At 42.2% G+C, this 24873-nt stretch overlaps 1 protein-coding gene across 2 annotated transcripts; it reads left to right on the top strand.

Moving 5' to 3' along the window:
- Window positions 1–20624, top strand: LOC135500200 (mitogen-activated protein kinase kinase kinase 20-like). Of its 2 annotated transcripts, none has more exons than XM_064791471.1 (14): window positions 1–145; window positions 1645–1825; window positions 3311–3398; window positions 3737–4068; window positions 4506–4722; window positions 5042–5093; window positions 5891–6029; window positions 7731–7803; window positions 9321–9451; window positions 10092–10154; window positions 12788–12886; window positions 13715–13933; window positions 14736–14967; window positions 15878–20624. In XM_064791471.1, exons 2-14 carry the CDS (start codon window positions 1673–1675, stop codon window positions 17329–17331), a joined length of 3252 nt encoding a protein of 1083 aa, XP_064647541.1. In that variant the 5' UTR covers window positions 1–145; window positions 1645–1672; the 3' UTR covers window positions 17332–20624. The 2 variants fall into 2 exon arrangements, with proteins under 2 accessions (XP_064647541.1, XP_064647542.1); XM_064791472.1 differs by lacking the exon at window positions 1–145 and adding an exon at window positions 567–651.
- Window positions 20625–24873: the final 4249 nt, after the last annotated feature.

Raw genomic sequence — 24873 nt, 5'->3', positions numbered from 1 at the left:
TTGCTAAGCAAATGTTAAAATAGGTCAAGAAAACTTTTACAAATGTCTCGATATTTCAATCAATCTTGGTTAATTTACTGAAATTCACATTTGTGAATGTAAATCAAATGGTGTAAACTTAAAAGAATCATCTACGACTAGGAAAGTATGTTTGTGTAGCATTTTACAAGGTCTCAAGTGTGTTTATTTTTCACCAAAATTTCAACTTCATCACTCGGTCACTGACTCGCTCAGTCATGTCAGTCATGTAGGCCTAGGCCTATCGGCATGTTATCATGGTCATCCACCACATTGGCGCGTGTCCAAAAAAGCTAATTGGAAACAACTCCCAGTTCCGGCCCAATGCACAATAGTCGGCATCTAGATGGTTGCACGTTGATTGGGGATAACGATGAAGACGTCACGTCATGTTACAGTTAGGCCTATGTATGTAAAACCATCAGAGCTGCAATGCATTGTGACTCACAGACTGGTCATGGTTGGTGTGGACTTGTCGCAATAGACATTCTGCAAAAACAAATTTCGGCCATTTTGAAACAACCATTTTCACCGCTTTTCACAGGCAATGATTTTTTACCATGGCATTAAAGTAAAATACAACCGTATTCAAGCAAGAACTAAAAATCCAGATGGCAGCGCCAGTGCTATAAGGTACACTTCCAGTGCATTTTCCATTAAAATTATGTTATGTTGATTTTCTCCTTAAAACACATCAAAATAGAATTAAGGACCAATAAAACAACATTTTTGTTGCTATTTCCCCATGTAGAGGAAGAAAGGGATGAAAGATTCAAGAATCATTGACGCGGGAAATGGCTTTCTCATTCAGCCATGGTCCATTTGCCTTCACTGCTGCAGGGCCCCCTATTGGCAGGTTTTGTTGCGCAGTTTCCTCATTGCACATAAAATAAACTTAAAATACACGTACGTGTAGAGTCTCTCAGTTTAATTGTCATGAAGAACTTTGTCCTCAAATATCACGGTTCATAAGAAAGCAGGAACGGACCGAAACGAACCAAAACGGGCCGGATCGGGCCGAACGGAGTTCAAATTTGCCGAAACGGAGCTTCTAGTGGTTTTAAATGGCATCTATAGGCAAGATATGGCCCCTGAATTATAAAATATGTTCATATAATGAAGATCAGACTTCTTTTCCATCGTGATATTGATGATATTGCCTGAATTGGTCGGGGCCGATTCCAGTAGCAGACAGCGCTTATACTGCACAAGAACTGATGACGTCACTTCAGCTCTGTGTGAAAGTAAATTTAGTCCTCATTAAATATTTAAGGGCTATCATGGAAAAGAAGTCTAATCTTCATTATATGAACATGATTTACAATTCAGGGGCCCTATCTTGCCTATAGATGCCATTTAAAACCACTAGAAGCTCCGTTTTGGCAAATTTTAACTCCGTTCCGGCCCGTTTTGGTCCGTTTCGGTCCGTTCCTGCTTTCTTACGCACCCCAAATATCAGTATTCCTCTCAGAGTTAGATATAATCTGATGATCCTCAGTGTCTAATTTCATAGGTGATCAGAGGGTTCAATAAATGCATCATATATCTATGTGTTTGCCAAGAAACGTCCTCGGTACAATCGTCACTTGTCATCACTCGCTGTTATCTTCTTGTGGTTTATTCCAGGAGACAGAGCGCCACCTATAGGGAGGAAATGGCGCGGCCAATGCTGCATGAAATTGACGCCAATGATTTAGAATTCTTCGAGAGATGTGGCGGTGGAACATTTGGGAGTGTTTACCGGGCAAAATGGATTTCTCGCGACATGGAGGTGGCTGTCAAGAAGTTACTTGTCATGGAAAAAGAGGTATGATGGTCTGAAACTGAAAGTCACAGTTCCATGTAATTTATAGAGTGTCCCTTTAAGAAATGACAATAATGTTAGTGATCCTTTAACTGGACCTGTACTCGCAGTTCCCTGCCTGTTGAAGAAGAACAACTACATGTATTTAAAAAGTAAACTTTTCATTAAAGGGACAACTTTGGAATTTCATCAGCTCTTAAAGGAGCAACATAGTGCTTACTGTCACAATAATACAGGTCTGTGTGGTGGTGGCTAAAATAGTCCCACGCTTACCCTAAGCCAGGTGGGCACCAAAGCTTAAGCGATGATTATGAAGAAAATTGATTTTGCGCCCAATTTCTGAAATATAGGTAAGCTCTCTGTGGGAGGCCGCCTGCTGCACAATAAACTTTTTAAAAAAAAATTCCCCAATTACTTTTAAACGATAAACACATGGAAAAGAATATAAAAACGACTATTTCACTTTCAGCCTCAAATTCTTATCAGGGCTAAATAATGTAAACAAAAAATCCCAGAAAGTGAGTTCGGGGTCGTAGCGTGTTTTTCTGGGCATTTTCTCAACGTCGGAGACATTCAGCGATGACCCGCACTGAGGAGAAGTTCGGAAGCCCTAGGCCCCTCTATCAGCATAATGAGAAAATCTTTGTCCGTGCAAAGCATGCCATTGATGAATACAAAGGTTTGCTCTGTGGTCGTGTGATTGTATTGCTAAGATTTCAGCCTGAAGTCATTCTATGAGTAAACTATCTTTTTCTATTTGAAATTGGAAGTAAAGTGCCTGGGTTCCTCTGTCAGCATAATGAGAAAATCTTTGTCCGTGCAAAGCATGCCATTGATGAATACAAAGGTTTGCTCTGTGGTCGTGTGATTGTATTGCTAAGATTTCAGCCTGAAGTCATTCTATGAGTAAACTATCTTTTTCTATTTGAAATTGGAAGTAAAGTGCCTGGGTTCCTCTATCAGCATAATGAGAAAATCTTTGTCCGTGCAAAGCATGCCATTGATGAATACAAAGGTTTGCTCTGTGGTCGTGTGATTGTATTGCTAAGATTTCAGCCTGAAGTCATTCTATGAGTAAACTATTTTTTTCTATTTGAAATTGGAAGTAAAGTGCTCTCCCCGGATCTGAAATGTTTACTAGTCTCTTCTTGGAAGATTCACCTCATACGACCTGAAGATTTGTCATCAAACCTGTGAAGTGTTTGGGTCAGGATAGCTATGTTTTGGCACCAGACGACATCATTTAAATCTTAGTTGTGGTCGGGGAAATGGCAGCTCTCGCTAGTACAGTAGAACCTCCCATAGCGGACACCTCTTTATGAAGGACACCTTCTGTATTAAGGACACTAGTTCTGGTCCCAAATTGGGTGTTTCCATTCAATGTGACCTCTCTAATCAGGACACCTCTCAATTAAGGACAGTACGTGTCAGCCCAGAGGTTGTCCTTAATAGAGAGGTTCTACTGTATATGTGTATTTTCATTTCAAGGCAAGTGTTCTGAGCATGCTGAGTCATCGAAATATCATCCAATTCTACGGTGCCGTCCTTCAAGAGCCCAACTATTGCCTCGTCACTGGTAAGTCTGAAATTTTTGTTATAAGATTAAAAGTTTTAAGGTGGGCCCTTCCCAAGAACGATGGTTTAGGGCCCAAAGGGTTCAATTCAGGGCCCCAAGAAGGTCAGTTCAGGGCCCGAAGAAGGTTAGTTTAAGGCCCCAAGAAAAGTTGGTTCGAGGCCCCAAGAAGGTCAAATCAAGAGCCCCAAGAAGGCCAGTCTGGTTGGGGTCAGGCAGCTCCATGCTCCCTCCATTGTAAGGTCCCTGACTGACTTCAACTTTGACGTATTATCAGAAATCCATGAGCAGGTTGTTTTTGATTTCATTTACAAAGAAATATAACTGTTTCCTATTTTCAGAGTACGCAGAGAATGGGTCACTCTACGCCTTCCTCCAACTTCCCGGCAACTCACTCGATTTCAGCTACATCATCCAATGGGCCAAAGACATCGCTCTCGGCGTAAACTACCTCCATAACGAGGCTCCAGTCAGGGTCATTCATCGCGACCTCAAGTCAAAGAATGTCGTGATAACGGGCGACTGGTTGTGTAAGCTTTGTGATTTCGGTGCGTCGCGGACGCTGAATAGCACAACGAAAATGTCGCTTGCGGGGACGTTCCCTTGGATGGCGCCGGAGGTGATACAGAGTCAGCCGGTGTCTGAGTCATGTGATACGTGGTCTTACGGCGTGGTAAGTCATGTGATCTCGATAGGATGGAGAGCAATCATGCCAGAATTATTTTTTCTGTTGTTGGGGGCAGCTTGAATGCGCAATTTGTCCCCTGAATAGCGAAAAAAGCATGACATGTGCCTAAGATAAGCTGAAATTTTAAAGATGTAAAGATGTAAAATGGACCTGGTGACTGTAAGGTCTGAAAAACTAAGAAGTAAAAGGGCTTATTCCTCAGACCCACTGACTGCAACTGAAGGCTACAGCAGACCCATTGGGCTGAGAATTGCTGTTCTCTGAAGAGAGGTGTCCTGATTAGAGAGGTCAAATTGAATGAAAATGACCAAATTGGGACCAAAATCAGTGTCCCCAATAGAGAGGTTGTCCTTATTAGAGGGGTTGTCTTTAATAGAGGTGTCCGCTAAGGGAGGTTCCACTGTATAATTCTCACATTTCAGTGCCTATGGGAATTACTCACCAGCGATGTCCCTTTCAAGGGTATAGAGGGTTTCCAGGTGGCCTGGTTAGTCGTGGAGAAGGCGGAACGCTTGCCAATCCCGAGGTCGTGTCCACCTTGCTTTGGACAACTGATGAAGAAGTGTTGGAATTTTGACCCAAGGGAGCGACCATCTTTTAAACAGATTCTGACCGCACTTGATAATATGTGTGAGGATGGTAGGTGGCTGCTGAGAAAAATCTTGATTCCGTGAATTCCCAGAATATCCCAGAAAATTTGTCCATGTACAAAAAACTCATATGAAATATAAATATGATAAATAAATTTACATTTATACCCGCAAAATCCAATTTAGAATTGCTCTAATGCGGTCCAAAACAAGTTAGAAAAAGGTGCGTTTTAAGACCCCGTCTGAAGATTTGCTCACTAACTGCATTCTGAAAGCGATTATTTTGACCGGAATTTTTGTATCACTTCTTCAAAGATAATTGCCACTTTACCTTTGCATTGATTGACATGTCTCATCTTATTTTCCAGAATCGCTGCCGTCGATTACAAACTCTTTTGTCGGAAATAAATCCGAGTGGAGGTAAGTGTCATGTCGGAAAGATTGTTTAAGTACCTGACGTCTTTCACCATTTTTTTCTATTCATGAATAAATGTTTCAGAAAATTCTGAGTTTCTCTGTGTAACAATACAATTCCGGAAATTTCCCAAATAGCCCAGTCCTGTACCGTATTTTGCTGCGTATAAGGCGCAGCTTTTTGACCCAAGAAAGCCCTAAAATCGGGGGGTGCGCGTTATACGAAGGTGCGTGTTATCTATGGCCTAGCCCTAGGAAGCCACCGAATGATCTCAAGATTTTTCCATCAACGCATTTCTTTTGACGGCTTTTTTGGCTCGCAACCAAGTCGGCGCATTTTATATTTTTGCACGAAAGAAAAATCGGGAATATCGATGCACTTTGCATAGTTCACCGATGCTAACTCGCCTGTTTTGTACGCAATACATATTAGTATCCTCATTATCATTTCAGTTACTTCTATAAATGTTTTTGAGGGTCCTTAGCGGCAATATTCAGAGCGTAGATGCGAGATAAATCCAAATCGATAAATCAGCTGATCGTGTGCCGCCATGATTTAACATCAAAGCGAGGCTTTTAGTAAAAGCCTCGCTTTGATACGAAGGAAAGATAGGCAGGGGGCATCTCAGTAGTATGTAAAATGTACTGCGTGTTATACGTAGGTGCGCCTTATGTCTGGATTTTGTCTACGGACTCAATGGGTGCGCTTTATACCCCGGTGCGTTTTATACGCAGCAAAATACGATAAGTTGTAAGACAACTTTGATTGTACGTTTATTGTCTAATACATTTCATCTCTTTAGGAATGAGATTGAAGAAACTTTGACGAGGTTGAAAAAAGCGGAACATGACTTATATGCAAAGGAGCGCGATTTAATGGCGAGGGAAATGAAAGTTAAACTCAGGGAGAAAAATTTAGAGCAGTCCAATCTAAAAGAGACAGTAAGTTGAGGTTTATCATCAGTAAGTCTGTAGTTTATAAACAGTAAATCTGTAGTTTGTTATCAGTAAGCTTGTAGTTTATAAACAGTAAAGCTGTAGTTTATCATCAGTAAGTCTGTAGTTTATCATCAGTAAGACTGTAGTTTATTATCAGTAAGTCTAGTTTATCATCAGTAAGACTGTAGTTCATAAACAGTAAGTTTGTGGTTAATTATCAATAAAAAGTTGAGGTTTATTAGCAGTAAGCTTGAAGTTTGTGATCAGTAAGTTTAAAGTTTGTGATCAGTCAGTTTGAGGTTTATTATCCTAACGTTGGAGGTTTACCATTAGGAATAGGTATTAGGTAAGTTAGAAGTTTATTTTCAGTAAGTTTGAGGTTTATTACCAGGAAGTTTAAGGTTTGTAATCAGTAAGTTTGAGGTCTACGATCGTTAGGTTAGAGGTTTATCATCAGTAATTGTGCGGTTTATCATCAGTAAGTTTGTGGCTTATCATCAGTAAGTTGGGATTTATTATCAGTACGTTGGAGGTCTACAAGTAGTAAGTTTAAGTTTATCATCAGTACGTTTGAGGACTATTGGCAGTAAGTTGAAAGTCTATTATCAGTAAGATGACTAAGGGTGTTTTGGTTTATCATCAGTAAGTTGAGGTTTATTATCAGTATGTTTGAGGTCTACAAGCAGTAAGTTTGAAGTTTATTATCAGTATGTTCGAGGTCTATTAACAGTAAGTTGAAAGTCTATTATCAGTAAGATGAAGTTTATTCTAAGGGTGTTTTGGTTTAGGTTTTAGGTTTATTATCAGTAAGTTTTAGGTTTATTATCAGTAAGTTTTAGGTTTATTATCAGTAAGTTTTAGGTTTATTATCAGTAAGTTTTAGGTTTATTATCAGTAAGTTTTAGGTTTATTATCAGTAAGTTTTAGGTTTATTATCAGTAAGTTTTAGGTTTATTATCAGTAAGTTTTAGGTTTATTATCAGTTAGTTTTAGGTTTATTATCAGTAAGTTTTAGGTTTATTATCAGTAAGTTTTAGGTTTATTATCAGTAAGTTTTAGGTTTATTATCAGTAAGTTTTAGGTTTATTATCAGTAGGTTAGAGGTTCATCATCAATAAGATGAGGTTTATTCCAATGAAATTTTAGGGTTTATAATCAGAAAGTTTTATGATCATTATCAGGAAGTTTGAGTGACTTTGGCTCCGGGTAAAAGTTGTGTCTATGTTCAGTTTGGCCTGTGTAATGTTAATCTCCTTTCAACTCGGATGCCTGGCATCTTTACCTACCTTAATATATGGCGTGCAGTTACTTTCATTCCATATTTTTATGTAATTTGTAAAATTATCTCTTTGTAACTCACTGAATCATTAACTTGAACCGCCATTGTACCTAAAGAGCCACCTATCGGCCACGCGATGCTCTACAGTTCCTGGAAACCACACCCCCTAAAAGCCTCAGCCAATAGGAATCAATGTAAATATCAACAAATCACATCACGACACGAGGTCGCTGACGGCGTATGTTAAGACGTAGCATAGCGCAAACCAGAATCTCTGTTAAATTTTGTATAAAACCTGGTTGATCTTTTGATTCTGTATCTCTTTGAAAAAGTGTCAAATACACGAAACGTCGAGAATACGTAGATCGTTGCTTGTGTTTTATTCACTATAATCTCCTTTCAACTCCACAGTTTCTCTCTTGCAGACGTTACACCATGACGTTACCGTGTGGACAGATGTGGATGTCTATCATTGGGTAAAACAGCTTGGGAATGAAGGTAGGGATAACCAGGGCATTGTTGCCCAAAACAAACACTGGTTTCAGCTTAAACTGGATTTCACACGACCAGCGTTTCAGCCTATTCTTAACATTTTCTCGGGCGGTGAAAATGAACCTTCTCATCTCCTGTTTATAAGTCCGGCGCAGATCAGTAAGCTAGACTCGACCTGATGAACATGTGGACAATAGGGCCTGCAATAGGGTTCCATTCAGAAACTCACTCTCTTCTGTTTATGAGTACAGCACAGATCAGTAAGCTAGACTCAGCCTGATGAACATGTGGACAATAGGGCCTGTAATAGGGTTCCATTCAGAAACTCACTCTCTTCTGTTTATGAGTACAGCACAGATCAGTAAGCTATACTCGGCCTGATGAACATGTGGACAATAGGGCCTGCAATAGGGCTCCATTCAGAAACTCACTCTCTTCTGTTTATGAGTACAGCACAGATCAGTAAGCTAAACTCGGCCTGATGAACATGTGGACAATAGGGCCTGCAATAGGGTTCCATTCAGAAACTCACTCTCTTCTGTTTATGAGTACAGCACAGATCAGTAAGCTATACTCGGCCTGATGAACATGTGGACAATAGGGCCTGCAATAGGGTTCCAATCAGAAACTCACTCTCTTCTGTTTATGAGTACAGCACAGATCAGTAAGCTAGACTCAGCCTGATGAACATGTGGACAATAGGGCCTGTAATAGGGTTCCATTCAGAAACTCACTCTCTTCTGTTTATGAGTACAGCACAGATCAGTAAGCTAGACTCGGCCTGATGAACATGTGGACAATAGGGCCAGCATAGTGGTTCCATTCAGAAACTCACTCTCTTCTGTTTATGAGTACAGCACAGATCAGTAAGCTGGACTCAGCCTGATGAAGAAAACGAAAACTAAAAACAGTGCTAATTAAGTCGAAGTCATAATTGTGTCATTTCTGCTGAAAGGCTTGACAAGTGGTTATATCAAAAATATATTGAGTTGAGAGCTGAGCGTCAGCCAGGACATGATCAGCTCTATAAACAATATTGGGCGATTGCAATGTAAGTAGGAGGAAACCGGAGACCCCAGAGGAAACCTACGCTGTCTAAGAGAGTCGCTGTGACCTCCCTATCACATGAGCGCACCGGGAATTGAACCCAGGACGTCGGAGGTGTCAGGCCCTGATGTAACCACTGCACCATTGTGTCAGCCCTAACCTTCGTGTATGACTTTGTTATATTGAAAATCGAATGATAATGGGTGATATGAATAAAGACTAGCAAATGCTTTTATCTAAAACTTCATGTACATATACACTAGGTCTTTCTGTACAAAATTGAAGTAAAAGCATTTGCTAGTCTTTATTCATATCACCCATTATGGGTGATATGAATAAAGACTAGCAAATGCTTTTATCTAAAACTTCATGTACATATACACTAGGTCTTTCTGTACAAAATTGTAGTAAAAGCATTTGCTAGTCTTTATTCATATCACCCATTGTGTCATGAGGGTTTCGTTATTTTTTTCCAGCATATGATCTCGCCCAGTATGGTGAATTGCTGCAAGCGAACAACATCAACGGGAAACGATTGCTGCTGCTGACTCAGGGAGACCTCAAGCAAATGGGCATCACATCCTTCGGACATCGCTTAGATTTACATGTAGGTTTTGGAATACCCCGAGACGAACTCAAGGGTGGCACCATCAGTAGCAGTACAGTGGAACCTCCCATAGCGGACACCTCTCTATTAAGTACAACCTCTCTATTGAGGACAACCTCTTTATTAAGGACAACCTCTTTATTAAGGACAACCTCTCTATTAAGGACACTAGTCCTGGTCCAAAATTGGCTGTTTTCATTCAATTTAACCTCTAATCAGGACACCTCTCCACTAAGAACAGCACTTGTCAGTCTCGAGGGTGTCCTTAATAGAGAGGTTCTACTGTACTTATTTTAATAGTATGACAGTACGACACCTACTGCCTATAAGAAGGGTGCAGAAATGACTACAGTCAAGTCTTGTTACTGTCTGCCAGCAGCCGATTCCAACCTCCTTGGAATGTGTCATTGTCTACCGTCAATGAAAAACAAAACTTGCCTTGCCCTCCGATTTTATGAAAGGGTGCAAACAAGAAACATTAAACAAATTTCCTTGCCCTTAGTTGAATTTCTATGGCATTTTACCATCGATGAAAAACAAAACTTGCCTTGCCCTCCATTTTAATGAAAGTGTCCAAACAAGAAACATTTAAAAAATTTCCTTGCCCTTATTTGAATTTTCTTTGCCATTTTCCTTGCAGACGGAGATCCAACTGCTCCAGGCTTGTAACTTTGCGTTGAAGAATTTTCCCCCTCTGGCTCCGGTGAGTATTGTTATGGTTTAAAGGGACAATATAGGCAGCAGCTAGGTAGGCAAGATCAAGTTCTACCAAGTCACCAATAGGGGTCTCTGCCATCTCAAAGTACGCCAAAACTCATCACGCTTGTACGGGGAATATATTTAGTGCTGATTCAAGCATGACCCAGGACCCTTAACGTGTATATCAGTCTACCGAAGACGGCCTTGTTAACCCCTTATTGTCCCCCTTTAAACTTTGGGAAGATTTGAAATGGTAGTTGTTCTATGTAGGTAGATAGAAGACATAGATATTCGCAGAGCATTGGTGCCCAGGTTGAGTTTAACCTCGGCCACAACTGCCATGACGGTCGTTACCTTCAAAATCGCTGCTGTGCCTTTGCAAATTTTCTTTGATATTTCCAGTGCCGGACAATTTTGAATTCGAGGCCTCTTGTGTCGCATTGACCCTGTATGTCTGCACCCATTCCATGCTAGCACACCTTTGATTTCGTAGCTACAATATGCTATTATGTGGTGGCTAGTGCCAGCTAATACGGGCTGCTGAAAACAAATCTCTGTGGAGATTAATTGTGAACACTGCTGTTTTGCCCCCACGGCCATTAGGTTAAGGGACTAGATGATGATGATGTTGATGATGATGATGAGGAGGAGGAGTGCATGGTACAGGAATTTGTTTTGATAATCATGCCCAGTCAAAATTGAACATTTAGAAGTACAACCTCCCTTAGCAGACACCTCTCTATAAAGCACACCCTCTCTAGTACAAAGGACATTAGTTTTGCTCCCAAATTTATTGTTTCCATTCAATTTGACCTCTCTAATCAGGACGTCTCTATTAAGGACAGCACTAGTCAGTCCCGAGGGTTTCCTTAATAGGGAGGTTCCATTCAATTTGACCTCTCTAATCAGGACATCTCTCTATTAAGGACAGCACTAGTCAGTCCTGAGGGGGTGTCCTTAATAGGGAGGTTCCATTCAATTTGACCTCTCTAATCAGGACATCTCTCTATTAAGGACAGCACTAGTCAGTCCCGAGGGTGTCCTTAATAGGGAGGTTCCATTCAATTTGACCTCTTTAATCAGGACATCTCTCTATTAAGGACAGCACTAGTCAGTCCCGAGGGTGTCCTAATAGAGAGGTTTATTTAAGATGATGGACAGCAAAAATCAGACCATGTAGGGTAAAACACTGATATTAGCAGCATATTTGAACATGACGTAAACATTATGCCTTCCATGGCCATCGTCAGTCGTCGTTAGTGGCAGTGATGATGACATTTTTTACGCCTTCAAAAAAAATCTTAAAACTCACCTGTTTAGCTCACCTCTTAGCAGAGGTGAGCTTATCCCATACCGTGGCGTCCGTCGTCCGTCGTCGTCGTCGTCGTCGTCGTCCGTCGTCCGTTAGCAGGGCACGTTTCGTAACTGTTAGAGCTATTGAGTTGAAACTTGGTACACATGTACCCTAATGTAATGACACCTCGGAGACCAAGTTTCGGTCCGATTCGTTTCATGGTTTGGCCACCAGGGGGCCAAACGTTAAAAGTGAAAATATGCAATATCTCCCTTAATAGTAGTCGGGAAATTTTGAAAAAAATATGGTAGGTACTTCTAGCAAAGGTGCATCATATATCCTCCGGGTTTTTGATTTGACCTCCTTTTCAAGGTCACAGAGGTCAAATGTTGTAAATTGGCCGTTAGGATGTAACGATGGCACGTTTCTAAACTGCAATGACTATTGATACCAAATTTGGTACACATTTACCCCTTAGTCAGGTGATCTCAGGGACCGAAGTTTGGTCCAATATGACTCACCACTTGACCACCAGGGGGCAAAATCCAAAAACCTTAAAAATGTGATTATTCCTTAACTTCTTGCCCGATTGCCACCAATTTGATATCATGGGTACATCTAACCACCATACAGTATATGTCACACAGGTTTTTAATTTGACCTTCTTGTCAAGGTCACAGAGGTCAAATGGCGTAAATTTGCCGTCAGGCCGTAACTATGGCACGTTTCTTAACTGCAATGACTATTGATCACAAATTAAGTACACATGTACCCCTTGGTCAGGTTATCTCAGGTACCTAAGTATGGTGCGATCTGATTTGCCGTTTGGCCTCCAGGGAGGGGGCCAAATCCTAAATTCTTCAAAATGCCTTTATTCCTAGTAATGACTTGCCCGATTGGCACCAATTTTATATCATAGGTACATCTAATTCTAACAACCATTCAATGTGTCACCCGGGTCGTCTTTGATTTGACCTACTTTTCAAGGTCACAGAGGTCGAATGTACTGTAAATTGCTTGGACCTACATCAAACCTAACACTACATGACACAATACCCTGCTCTTTATCCATCTTTCCTCCACATGAGGTGAGCACAATGGCCCTGGCCATTTCATTATTGAACACTTCGACACCAGCACCTAAATGTTTTAATCGCTATGAATGTTTTAATCTCTATGTACAATATTCTCTTTTACTATGTGTTGTTTTTTAAATTGTACAGTGCTTTGCAAATGATTTTCATTCAAAAGCACTTTTAATATAATAAATTATTATTATTACTATTATTAGTCATCCATGGCCCCATTTCTCAAGTCCCACATGTAACTACTTACACTTGCAGGTTCCAATGGAGGAAAAGAAATCACCAATGGTTGAGAACAAGAAAATGACAATCACTCTGTTGTTTGGAAACCACATTCGACTCGGTGCAACGACAAAGGTCAGTTATAACAAGCACTGATTAAACGAACTTTTTACGAGAATTACAACGGCCTTTCCGAGCCACAGTCGGTATCAAATCAATTGATGCATCATTAAGTCATAAGAGCTCCTTAAAGTGATACTATGATGTGATTTACAACTTTGTGGATATACATCCGTTTTTAATTGTTGATCACAAATGTAAAGCTAAAATTTTCCATTTTTGATTAGATTTATTATAAAATTGCTGAATGTAAACCACCGCGACCGCGAAAATGTTCATGTTGTGACGTCATCAACGAAAACGGCATCGAAGCGAGCTGCTGTCCGGTCGGGAATAAACCATCAATTTCTAGAAAATGTGCATTTCGATTCGAAAACCTTACCGATTTATGAGAAAGTGACGTAGTCATTTGTCAAAAACAGCTAAAACATTATATGGTGAAATTTGACAAGAGTTACCCTTTAATGGAGCCCTATTGCAGGCCCTACGGAACGAGTTTACAATTTTCGTTCACTGCCCAAACGAAGGTCATCGGTTTCCTGAAGTTGCGCCACTGTTCAATGGATTTATAGTTGAATGTGATCAAACTACGTCATTTCCGATCGGGGATTGTAAATTTCAACCGGCCCGACATGTATTGTCCTTATTCGCCCTGATATAGAAGCTTTTGACACCTTCCACATTTTGCACCAACCCAAGCAGTGATGGTTGCCTAACCATAACTGCTGAATTCAAAACGAGGCTTCATTGGTGCATAGTGCATTTACACTGTAATGTGCGGTTCATTATAAATGAGATGTTTTGGAATGATTGCCAAGATTGAAAGATGTGTTACTGCTTCAGGACCACAAGTGGAAGATGTACATGGAGATTGATGAAGAAGAAGAAGAAGATGAAATTGAATGCAACCTCGTCCTGACCTGCATCAGATTCGTCGAGTTTGTGTGCCATGGGGCGGGGCATGATAAGACATTCAAGCTGAAGCAGCCTCCATATGTGATGGAAAAATGGCTGGTTGGGATTGCTGAGGACTTGGAGATAGAGTGCAATGTCACATTTGAGGTAGGTTTTTTACGTAGACCCTCTCCTCTCCTCATGTCATCCAATTGAACAGCATGCAGGGCTGCGTACCTGTACCGAATGGCCGTATTTTGGTACGACTGAATTCCCGACTTTACGGAATACGGTTTTTACCGTTATGGTATGGCCTTTACAGTGCTGAAAATACGTTTTTTTTTCAACTTAAAAATACGTTGTAAAATGTTTGTTTACAGTTTAATTCTTGAAATAAACATTCAAATTTCTAGTTTCATTTAGTTTCTTAGCCTTTAAACCCGATATCTGATCCTGGCGGGCCCGATATTAGAAGTTCCCACGCCCGTTGCCAAGGAGAGTTTTTCTTTATTCAGTAAGCAATATACTGATTAGTCTCGCGCACCGCGACACCGATCGTAGTTATCACCCTATTTTGAGGATCTGGAAACTTGTATCACATGTGTACAGCTGCTGTGGGAGACTACCCTGCATAGAATAATGGCGGCGGCCAACAGCTTTGAAATTTACACTATGTCATGATACTACGGGAACTTATGGCAAAATACCGGAAAATTTCAGCAATATTACAGGAAAAATTATTAGAGGGTAAGCAGCCCTGAGCATGTCATCCAATGGAACAACATGTCATCTAATTGAACAAGCCCCCCCCTCCCCCCTGTCCTGCATCTAATTGAACATGAGTTCATTTATTTAGCCTCCCCCACTTGTGTGTTAGAAGGTTTGTTTTCTATATCGGGTTTTTTCTCTAGCGAATATCGGTTTTTGAAAAACGTCACCACTTCTAACCATCCCCCTCAAATAATTCCAGGATAAAGTCAAGAAACCACGCAGTATCAAATACACCCACACAATTAAAACCTGCGGGACGAGCAACGTCGAACAACAGAGCGTGACCTTGACCTTGAAGCAAACCAAATTCATCGCCGAGTCACCAAACTCTACCAAGGGTGCCTCTTTGGTCCATAGTCAGAGTAGTCCATTCCTTGTCGGTGGGCTGAACAGTTTGGCATCACAGGCTTACCAGGAGCCTGAAAACAGAGGTATGGCGATTTTAAACAAGTTCTTTATCTTGTTTGCTTGTTGATATGTTTTACTACTTTATATTCTGCGCTCATTTCGTTCTCCAAAGCAAACACAATGTTTGAGCATTATTCTCTCTGCCATCATTGGTGTCCATCTTGTATTTCAGCCACTGTGCATTATGCATTACGGTTAATTGGACTGAAAATGGTTGCAGCCATAAGTCGTACTTCCACCTATCAAATCACCGTGTCTTTTGCGCTTACACCTATGAATTGCCGTGTCTAAATAGACCCGTGTGTCAAATCCCCGTGTCTATTAGCCCCATCGAGCTCGATGGGGCTAATTGGGGGCTAATTTAGACCCGTGTTCAACACAGATTTTTTGATAGGTGGAATCTGAATAACCCCGGCAATTGCAAGTTCTAAGACCTGGCGACAGATGGCGCGGTGTAGTTGCCTCGGTATTGCGCACACGAAATTCCCCTCCAACGGGAAAGAAACACAGGAGAGCTCCCTACCTACAGCGCACCTGTCGCCGGGGCTATTAACCATTATCTAACACCACTGATAGGTGTAAGTGCGCCCCGGGTTTTTTGACACACGGCGAAGACACAGGTCTTGAAAAAACACAGGGTTTTATGGTAGGTGGAACTACGACTATATATTCATACTCACACTGTGGATAAAAAATCGCAAAAACGTAACATGTCATTAATAATAAAATACTTTCAGCGAAAAACTTTGCTACTAGAAGCTAGTAGGGTGAAGTGTCTGACTTAAGGACGTATCTAGCAACTGTGGTGATGTTGTAAGTTGAACCTGTGTCTGTTAATGAACCCATAGTCCAGTCAATCTATGGAAAACCTCAAACAAATTGCGACCAGCGCTCTAACTACTATGCCCCTGATCCAATAGCTGTGTCTTTCAGATACGTGGGCCAGTGTCGTCGCGGCCAGGTCACGGCCCGCTCCGACTGGTTACATCGACGTCCAGAGAAAATACTCCATACCAAGCATAAACAGTCCTAATCCGCAAGCGTCTCCGAATTATAGTCCGAAACGAAGCCAGCCGCAAAGTCCATCGCACAGTCGGCAGCAGAGCCCGGCCATTAGTAGCAGCCAATCACAACCAGTCATTCACAGCACTCGGCGCTCGCCAGATTTTGGCGCTCGATCGCGTAATTCCAGCGGCGCTAGGTCACCTGATGCTCAAAACATTCGCCGACGCCTCAAGGATGTTTCTCATAATTTGAATCGTAACGACAAACTAAGACCAGTGAGCGATTCGAATGTTTTCTTTTCTATTTCGTCCGATTCGTCTCATGCCAATAGTATCGCCAGCTCAAATGGACACGATGATTGCTTGGACGCATCGTCCAGTACCGTAGTTCTTTGCGCCAACTGTCGCTCGCCCGGGCTCTCGCCAAGTCGGCAGAAGCGATGGTCGGATGTTATCAAGTCACCGAGTGAGACTGATAGCGTCGAGGTGAAGACGAGATGTTCTAGCGATGCCGCGTTGATTGAGAAACGCTCTGCAAGAAATGTTAGGAACTATTCCGATTCGGTCAATGTGAATTCACGGACGGCGTCGAGGGAGAGTATGCCGCTCTGGCGCCAGACTGGATCCACGAGTAGTGATTCCCGGTCGCCAGCCGATTTCAGACCGCCGCGACCTTACGCTGGAAACAGGAGGCCAGGTTCAGCCGGAAGCCAGGGGCGACCATTGTCTGCTGGAAGCCAGGGGCGGCCAGGTTCAGCCGGAAGCCAGGGGCGACCATTGTCTGCTGGAAGTCAAGGGCGACCAGGATCTGCTGGTAGTTGGAGGCAGCAAAACGCCCCACGGGGTAGAGGTGGGGAGGGTCAAGGTTACACTGGGAGGGGTCGAGGTCGGGGTCAAGGACGTGTGGACTACAATCGCGGTCACAGTGATTGTTCCCAGAATCTTAGACGGAATAATCCACAGGAGCATCAGCAGTTGGGAACAGGGGAACAGTACCAGCGCAGCCACAGCACCACTGACGCCAAGAGGCTTAGTCAGCAGGGAAAACCGGTTTGCGGGAATGACCCGAATCGTCTAATCACAGATGGTGCCACCAATGAGAGCTTTCCACAAAACGCGTATGATTCGCCGAAGAAATTAACTCTCGGGATCCCAGGTGCTGATGTTAGCGTCTCATGGGATAGCCCGACCCCTTCACCTCAGACAACAGCTAGTCCCCAGACGACCTCTAGTTCTCGAACGACCTCTAGCTCAAATTCCGCCTCAAGCGTTTCACCCGCGACGAAAAAAAACTCTGGCTGGACTGTTGTTGGTGGGAAGTCGAAGAAAAAGCAAGGTCAGAGGTCAAGTCGGGGTGGGAGAAATCAAGGACATCGACATTGATGTATGTTACTGACGATTAGTATTGTGCCAATAATTTATAAGGCTTACTTATATATTTTTTGTATTGCCTGTTAGAGAGATTAACCTTTTGAATCCCGGTGACCGAGCAGTCGGTCATTTTGAAATAACGTTTTTTCCCAACGACCGACAGGTCAGTCTCAAGTGATATTTTTATTCCCTTGAGCTGGGACGCTAGTTTATTGCTTGTTTTAGCGTGTTTGATGTACAGTAGGGTCAGTTAGAGCTTGCCTGGGTAGATGGCGCCTCGGTACCGGACTTTGGCAGTTGTATGCAGGCGCTATACATGGTGAAAGTCAGACCCAATTTTGCAACCACGTGACCACACTGGGATTCCGGGATTTTCAAATTTTGGGATTCAAGAGGTGAAGATTTTACTTTGAGAAAAGAGGACTAGGTGATTTTTCCTCTCCAGTCAGGGTGATTGTTTTGAATTATCATTTCTTGGCGTACCAGATATTAAAATTGTGTGCCTTTCATATTTTCTGGTGGCTCTAGAAAATGGAAATGCAGTTATACACAATGCCGTAGTGGAGTTATCATGCATGCAAATTTGCTGAAACTTGGTATTCATAGTATTTGTATATCAGTCTACACAACGACAATGTTGGAATTTATATCAAGTAAGCATTAAGGCGTTGAGAAGTTTCAAATTCGAATACAGTAGAACCTCTCTATTGAGGACACCCTCTGGACTGACAAGTGCTGTCCTTAATAGAGAAGTGTCCTGATTAGAGAGGTCAAATTGAATGGAAACAGTCAATTTGGGACCGAACCTAGTGTCGTTAATAGAGAGGTTGTCCTTAATAGAGAGGTGTCCGCTGAGGGAGGTTCTACTGTACACATTTTTAATGAACGGAATAGGCCTTCTAATCTTCGTAACGAGTTCATTTCATCTTCATTCCTGCTATTCTGAAGAAAAAAATGCTTTCAAGTTTCAAACATTATACTGGAAGCAGAATGTAAATTTTGAAAATTATCTGAAAAATCGGTTGGCAATGGCATGCAACTATCATTTTGTAATTTGTATTATTTTACCATTATTTGTTTGAAAGTGGAACCGATTTGAGTAATTATTGAAAAAATTTGAATGATTTTTAACTGTGCATCATGTTTACAATTTATTGTGAATCTGCTTGATAATCCCGGCAATAAAAATAAAAATGTACGGTGGAACCTTCCTCAGCAGACACGGACACGGAAAACCTCTCTATTAAGGACAACCTCTCTATTAAGGACAACCTCTCTATTAAGGACAACCTCTCTATTAAGGACAACCTCTCTATCAAGGACAACCTCTCTATTAAGGACACTAGGTTTGGTCCCAAATTGGTTGTTTCCATTCAATTTGATGTCTCTATTAAGGACACCTCACTATTAAGGACAGCACTTGTCAGCCCCGAGGATGTCCTTAATAGAGAGGTTCTACTCTATTTGTTTACAGTCCAACTCACTATGAGGAACCTGCAGACCTAAAAATCCAGATGGCAGCACCGGTACACTTCCAGTGCAGTGAAGACTGTGAAGGAAATTTACGCTGTCAAAGAGAATGGCCCTCTATAACACATGAGTGTAGCGGGACAGACTGGGAATCGAACCTGGACCTCAGGGGGTAACCGGCACCGATTTTACCACCGCGCTACTCCGAAAACCTCAAGGATTCAGAATCTTGATGATCCTCATAGATGGCGTAGCAAGCCATGTACCTTTTCGAGGTCAGTACGACCGTTGAAAGGACAACAGCAACTGAGTTTGACATGGTGTCGTCTGCAGTTACAGTGGAACCTCCCTTAGCGGACACCTCTCTATTAAGGACACCCTCTCTATTAAGGACAACCTCTCTATTAAGGACAACCTCTCTATTTAGGACAACCTCTATTAAGGACTACCTCTGTATTGAGGACAACCTCTCTATTAAGGACAACCTCTCTATTAAGGACAACCTCACTATCAAGGACAACCTCTCTATTAAGGACAACCTCTCTATTAAGGGCAACCTCACTATTAAGGACAACCTCACTATTAAGGACACTAGCTTTGGTCCCAAATTGCTTACATTCAATTTGACCTCTCTAATCAGGACACCGCTCTTTTAAAGACAGCACTTGTCAGTCCCAAGGGTGTCCTTAATAGAGAGGTTCTACTGTATATTCAAATGTCACTTGACGTCGCGCATGCGTTTTACGACAATCGGTGTCCAGAGTTCGCCAACAACCCAGTCTGACTCTCTGGAAATTTTTTTTGGAGATAGAATTAAGGGATGAATTGTGCACAAAGGTCTTCAGTTCCAGTTCACTCGATGTATGGGTTCTGCCATTTTGGAAAAAAATTCTATCGAAATGGAATTCGAGCCAGAATTGAAGCTGCAGTAACCTTTCTATTAAGGACACCCTTGGGACTGAGAAGTTCTGTCCTTAATAGAGAGGTGTCCTGATTAGAGAGGTAAAACTGAATGGAAACAACCAATTTGGGACCAAAACTACTGTCCTTGATAGAGAGGTTGTCCTTAATAGAGAGGTGTCCACTAAAGGAGGTTCCACTGTACAGTAGAACCTCCCTTAGCGGACACCTCTCTAATAAGGACAGTACTTTTCAGTCCCGAGGGTGTCCTTATTAGAGAGGTTCTACTGTATTTTGATTTAAGCTATGCAGTACATGTGCTCTGTCCTCAATGTCTGGCGGTTTTATTGAGTATCTGAACAATGATTTTAAATCCTTAAAGGAGTAGGCGGGTTATTAAAGGTACAGTTGCCAAGCTTTTGGCTGCCAAACTTCCACAGTACAGTATTAGTTTCCATCATCAAATTCCACCAAAAATGGAAAAGGAAAAACTGACGTAAGAATCGGGTTTGCCAGATGTTTATGCCAGGTGAGCCCTCTGTGCAGCTATCAACTTTGTTCTGGATTACCCCAATGCTATGATGACAACGACAGTGATGCAAGTGATGATGCCTTGTGGTGACGTCAAGGCCAACCTCAGGTGCACTTGGGCAGTGCAAACTAGTCCATGCCAGAAGTTGTGATTGCTAAAAATGACAAAAGGTGAAGATTTTAAACAAAGTTGGTAAAACGTCCGACACTTTCAGGAAACTAGTTTACTTATGAAACAGGGAAGAACAAACATGTTGAACGAATTATCGGCCTACTCCTTTAATTGAAATGATTTAATTGGTCTCATCTTGCCTAATAAATACCTAGTTTGTTAAATTTTTATGGATTGAGCACAAATGATTATCATTGTTGAATCAAATGCTAGTAAATTATTATGAATTTTACCAGTTGTTCAATTTGTTATTGTTTCCTATTATAATCATGATACATGTATAGCGCTGAATCCAACTGGTTTCAGTAGCTCAAATCACTTCACGTTATTATCCCTAGCTATTGGCCTGTGCAATCATGATTCAAGCTCTACTCTCCGGGACTATTACAGATCCCAGCTACAGCTATACAGTGCTCAGGACTAACATTCATAGTGTACCATCTCTGCCAGCTGGGTACCCATTCACTCCTGGGTGGAGAGAAGCAAGTAGGGTAAAGTGCCTTGCTCAAGGACACTGAGACGAAACAGCAGTGACCCATGTCCTCCTGATAATGAGCCTGGTGCTCTAACCACGACCTCACTGATCTTCCCTCACTGACTGTCTTGCTGATTACAAGATGTTATTTTGACTGGGTCATAAGCATACCCTGTTATACAGAATGTATGAACAGTACAATGTTTGCGTCGTTTGTAATTAAAGGGGCAATATAGGCAGCGGCTAGGCAGGCAAGATAAAGTTACACAAAGTTGTCCATAGAGGTCTTTCAGATCTCACAGTAAGTCGAAATGATTCGCGCTTGTACGAGGAATATATTTCGTGGGGAATCTGACATGACCTAGGGCCCTTGCAGTGTGTATGATGTAAGTCACCTGAAGATAGCCAGATTAGCCCCTCTTCTCCTGCCTATAGTCCCCCTTTAAGGGTGAATAAGTCCGCATTTCTATGCCGCTGGTGTATAGCTGATATGAAAAACATGCCTGAGTGGTAAAGAAATACCCTGCATAACAAAGAATATGAGCAGTGTAGTGTTTGGTGTATAGCCTTGTACGTTTGTACACAGTGATTATAACAAGCGGAAGGTTTCATCTCCACCTCGGAGGACTGGATTCAGTTCTTGCTTGTAACACCAGGTGACACTGGCGCCGAACTATTACCTTGAGCTGTGAAATAAAGGCTGTTCGAGGACAGTTATATTGTTTTCGAAAACGATACTCACCTTGTCCCCAACACATTATCAACTGGGGCAGAGCAAGTTACCATCTTGAGATCGTACCTCAAGAGTATTGTGGTAATTGTATATTGGTGCAGCAGTTTTAAATGTCCCCGTGAAGAGTGTCCTATCCTTTTGTATCCTTACGAATCACAGTATAGTTGATCTCTAATCCCTCGCAGATTAAAAGCCCATAATCCTACCGGGACTTTCTATGCAAGGACAGATCCCCCTACCACACTGATGCAACTCGTTCTGTTTGGCCCAGGCCTACTTGCCATCTGTTGTTCCTCTTTTTGAAACGATGACATCTGCCTAAAGACATCTCATTGCACGAACAGCAAGTTCGGCGATTTTTTGTGGAAGAGGTGGCTTTTGACTCCCAGGCCTTAAAACCAACTTGCTACAAAGTTTTTCTCCCTCTGAAAAGTTTTCTGGGGTAGGTGTCAACTCTCGCTCCCCAATGCCGTCTACCATTCATGAGAAATGTCCGAATGGGTCAGTCAACATGCAATCCAAATGCCTCGTTAGATCAGGGTATTTTACTCCTTTGTCATAAAGAAAATATCGAGAAATATCGAGAGGTGGAGTATGCCAGGCTGGCCAAAATCAGCACCTCGAAAGAACAGCTCGTAAAAACATATAAAAAGCCTGACTTTTCCCATTATCCTCGCGATGGCCTCTGGTTTATGTCATCAGAGACAACTGATGTCTTCATTGGATGTGACAGTCAACAGATCATCGAGAAAGCCTTTTGAACATGCCGTGGCCCCTATTTCTACAGCATTTTGGAATAGGGCTTTACCTAAGGGTGAAGGGCCTGTATCAAGAGTTGACCACCACTTTCGCTAGAACTTGATTCAAAACGAAGTGAATTCCAAATTCGAGGGTGGTAGGCTGTTCTCGGGAAAACAAAGAACTGACTCCACCCCCCTTGAAATTGGCCTTCAATTCGTTTTGAAGAGTTCTATTTACTTTAGGGTTCAAGTTCTAACTAAAATAGTGGTGCCTGTGCTCAACCCTTAAATGATTAAGTTGGGTTTTATTCGTCTCAATTCAAATCAAGGTAGACGCCTTTTCGCAAATGTCTCATGTCGAAAAGTAGACCCGGCCGGTGCTGTGGCTCCCCATACCATGGGTGTGCCCAGTCTGGTAGCTTTCCGCTTCATATAAACCTTATACATTGAAACTGGCCATCGGGTTGTCCACACGGTCTGTTTGCCGGAGATGTTCGTTTAAATTCAAATCAAAGTTGACATCTTTTCACAAATGACTTCTGTTGAAACGTAGACCTGGCCAGTGCTGTGGTTCCCCATACGTGGGACATGGGTGTGTCTAGTGTGGCAGCATCCAATTTCATATAAACCTACATTGAAATTGGCCATCGGGTGGTCCACGCGCTCTGTCTGCATGAGATGTTGAGATTTCTGTGGAGCTTATGAGTATTTCAGGGGGGGGATATTAGTATGTTATTTCCTCTAGGTTTTTCTTGATCCCGGTTCTTATGACCGTAATTTAGCCCAAAACACCGGCTGTCGCGTCGGGTCAGGACTCCATGAAATGGCCTACACACGAGATGAGACAGTCAATACCTTCAATATTCACAAAACGAATTTGTCCTTCTTCGCAACCTTCGCAAAATGACAGAGACGGACTAGCCGAGACAAACACTGTTTATGATTGTCGCACCCGCTGATTGTCCGCGTTCGTGATCGCAGTTTCGGTGGAGGCAATGCCGGTGCGGGCGGGGCGTGAGACACAGCGCGTTATCGGTGATATACTTGCATATATTTGTGCCAATTTATCCCGTTGTCACGCAAAATCTCCACTGCAGAGGCAGACCAGAACATTGCTCAGCCTGGGAACAGGAGTGTCCGGAGTGTAGTTCAACGGACATATCGACCAGAGCCGGTTTTACAGCAATTTGGTCCGAAGATTGACAAACTGAGTTAATAGACGGGCAAAAACTGCTGAACTCTTCTTCAAATCATTGGGTAGCAATTTTCTAATTTGTAACAAGCTCATACCATCGAACAGTTTTTATTGTCATAAACTAACCCCCAGTCATTCCGAGTGATATTAAACAGGCAACAAGGCTATACAGAATAACTTACTAGGTCTATGGGCCATACCGCCAAAACGCAGCCAAAAATCTTCCCCAAATCTCCGCAGACAATATCCCCGATCGAAATCGGCAACGGCTCGTTTCTCCCGAAGAATGCCGGCCATAATTTGAATTTGATGCAACTCCGATAAGACCGTGGTCGCGCACTGGTGGTTGGCGGGACATGGTTGGCGGCGACTCGAAGTCGGCCAGACCGGCTTGGTGTTTCACAGGGAGGACTTTAGCGCGTTCCCTTCTGCGGAATAACATGGGTTTCTCCGCGGTTGGCTAGCGTGATTCTAAGGCCACAATGGCGTTTTACGACTTGGGACTTAGGTCACCGAACAGTGGTCATCGCTGCGGCAACTTGGAGACCTTTTACATGAAGATTGGCGACAGGCAAGATTATCCAGGCACACCTCCCTTGATATTAGCACATCGTCTGCTTGTTTATTTATAAATATGAGGCAATTTAATAAATATAAAGCAATTATTATGAAAAGGAATTTGAAAATGTTGTAAAAAGGGGAGCGTGCGGCGCTAGAAGCACAGGTTTTGGAGATAACAGGACCCGTTATATGCCTAACACACTTTTAAAAAAGATTTCGAGCTTTCGAAACGCCTTAAGATTTTCGTGCAAACTTTAAAGAGTTTTCGAGAAAATTAAAAAATTCAGAAGTGGAAACCTAAAAAGTGTGATATCTCAGAGGTCAAATGGCGTAAACTGGCCGTTTGAGTATAACTATGGTACGTTTGTTAACCGCTAAAGCTACGAACTTGAAATTCGGTACACATAACGCCCTACGTCATGTAACCTTGGACACCGATTTTCAATTTGATCTGATTCTCGACTTGGCCCCCAGGAGGCCAAAACTAAAACACCTTAAAAATACAATATCTCGATTATTGGTGACTTGTTTTCGATGATACGTTTATGGTAGGTACTCCAAGTAACGATACATCACATGTCATACCGACTTTGGTTTGACCTATATACTATACATGTAGAATGTTTCGTAACCAGGATGAATTCTAACCACCACATATCTAGACGGTGAGCACAATGGCCCATAGCCGTTTCATTTGTCCAATTAAAAGAAAGTAATGAAGTTTCCGCAATAAGATTATTGCACTCTCAAAATTAAAGTTGGCTCGGTAGTCGAAAA

Source organism: Lineus longissimus, chromosome 16 (genome assembly GCF_910592395.1).
Source record: "Lineus longissimus chromosome 16, tnLinLong1.2, whole genome shotgun sequence".
Taxonomy (NCBI): Eukaryota; Metazoa; Nemertea; class Pilidiophora; order Heteronemertea; family Lineidae; genus Lineus; species Lineus longissimus.
Note: the sequence above shows the minus strand (reverse complement) of the source record. Positions and strands in the feature narration are given on the sequence as shown.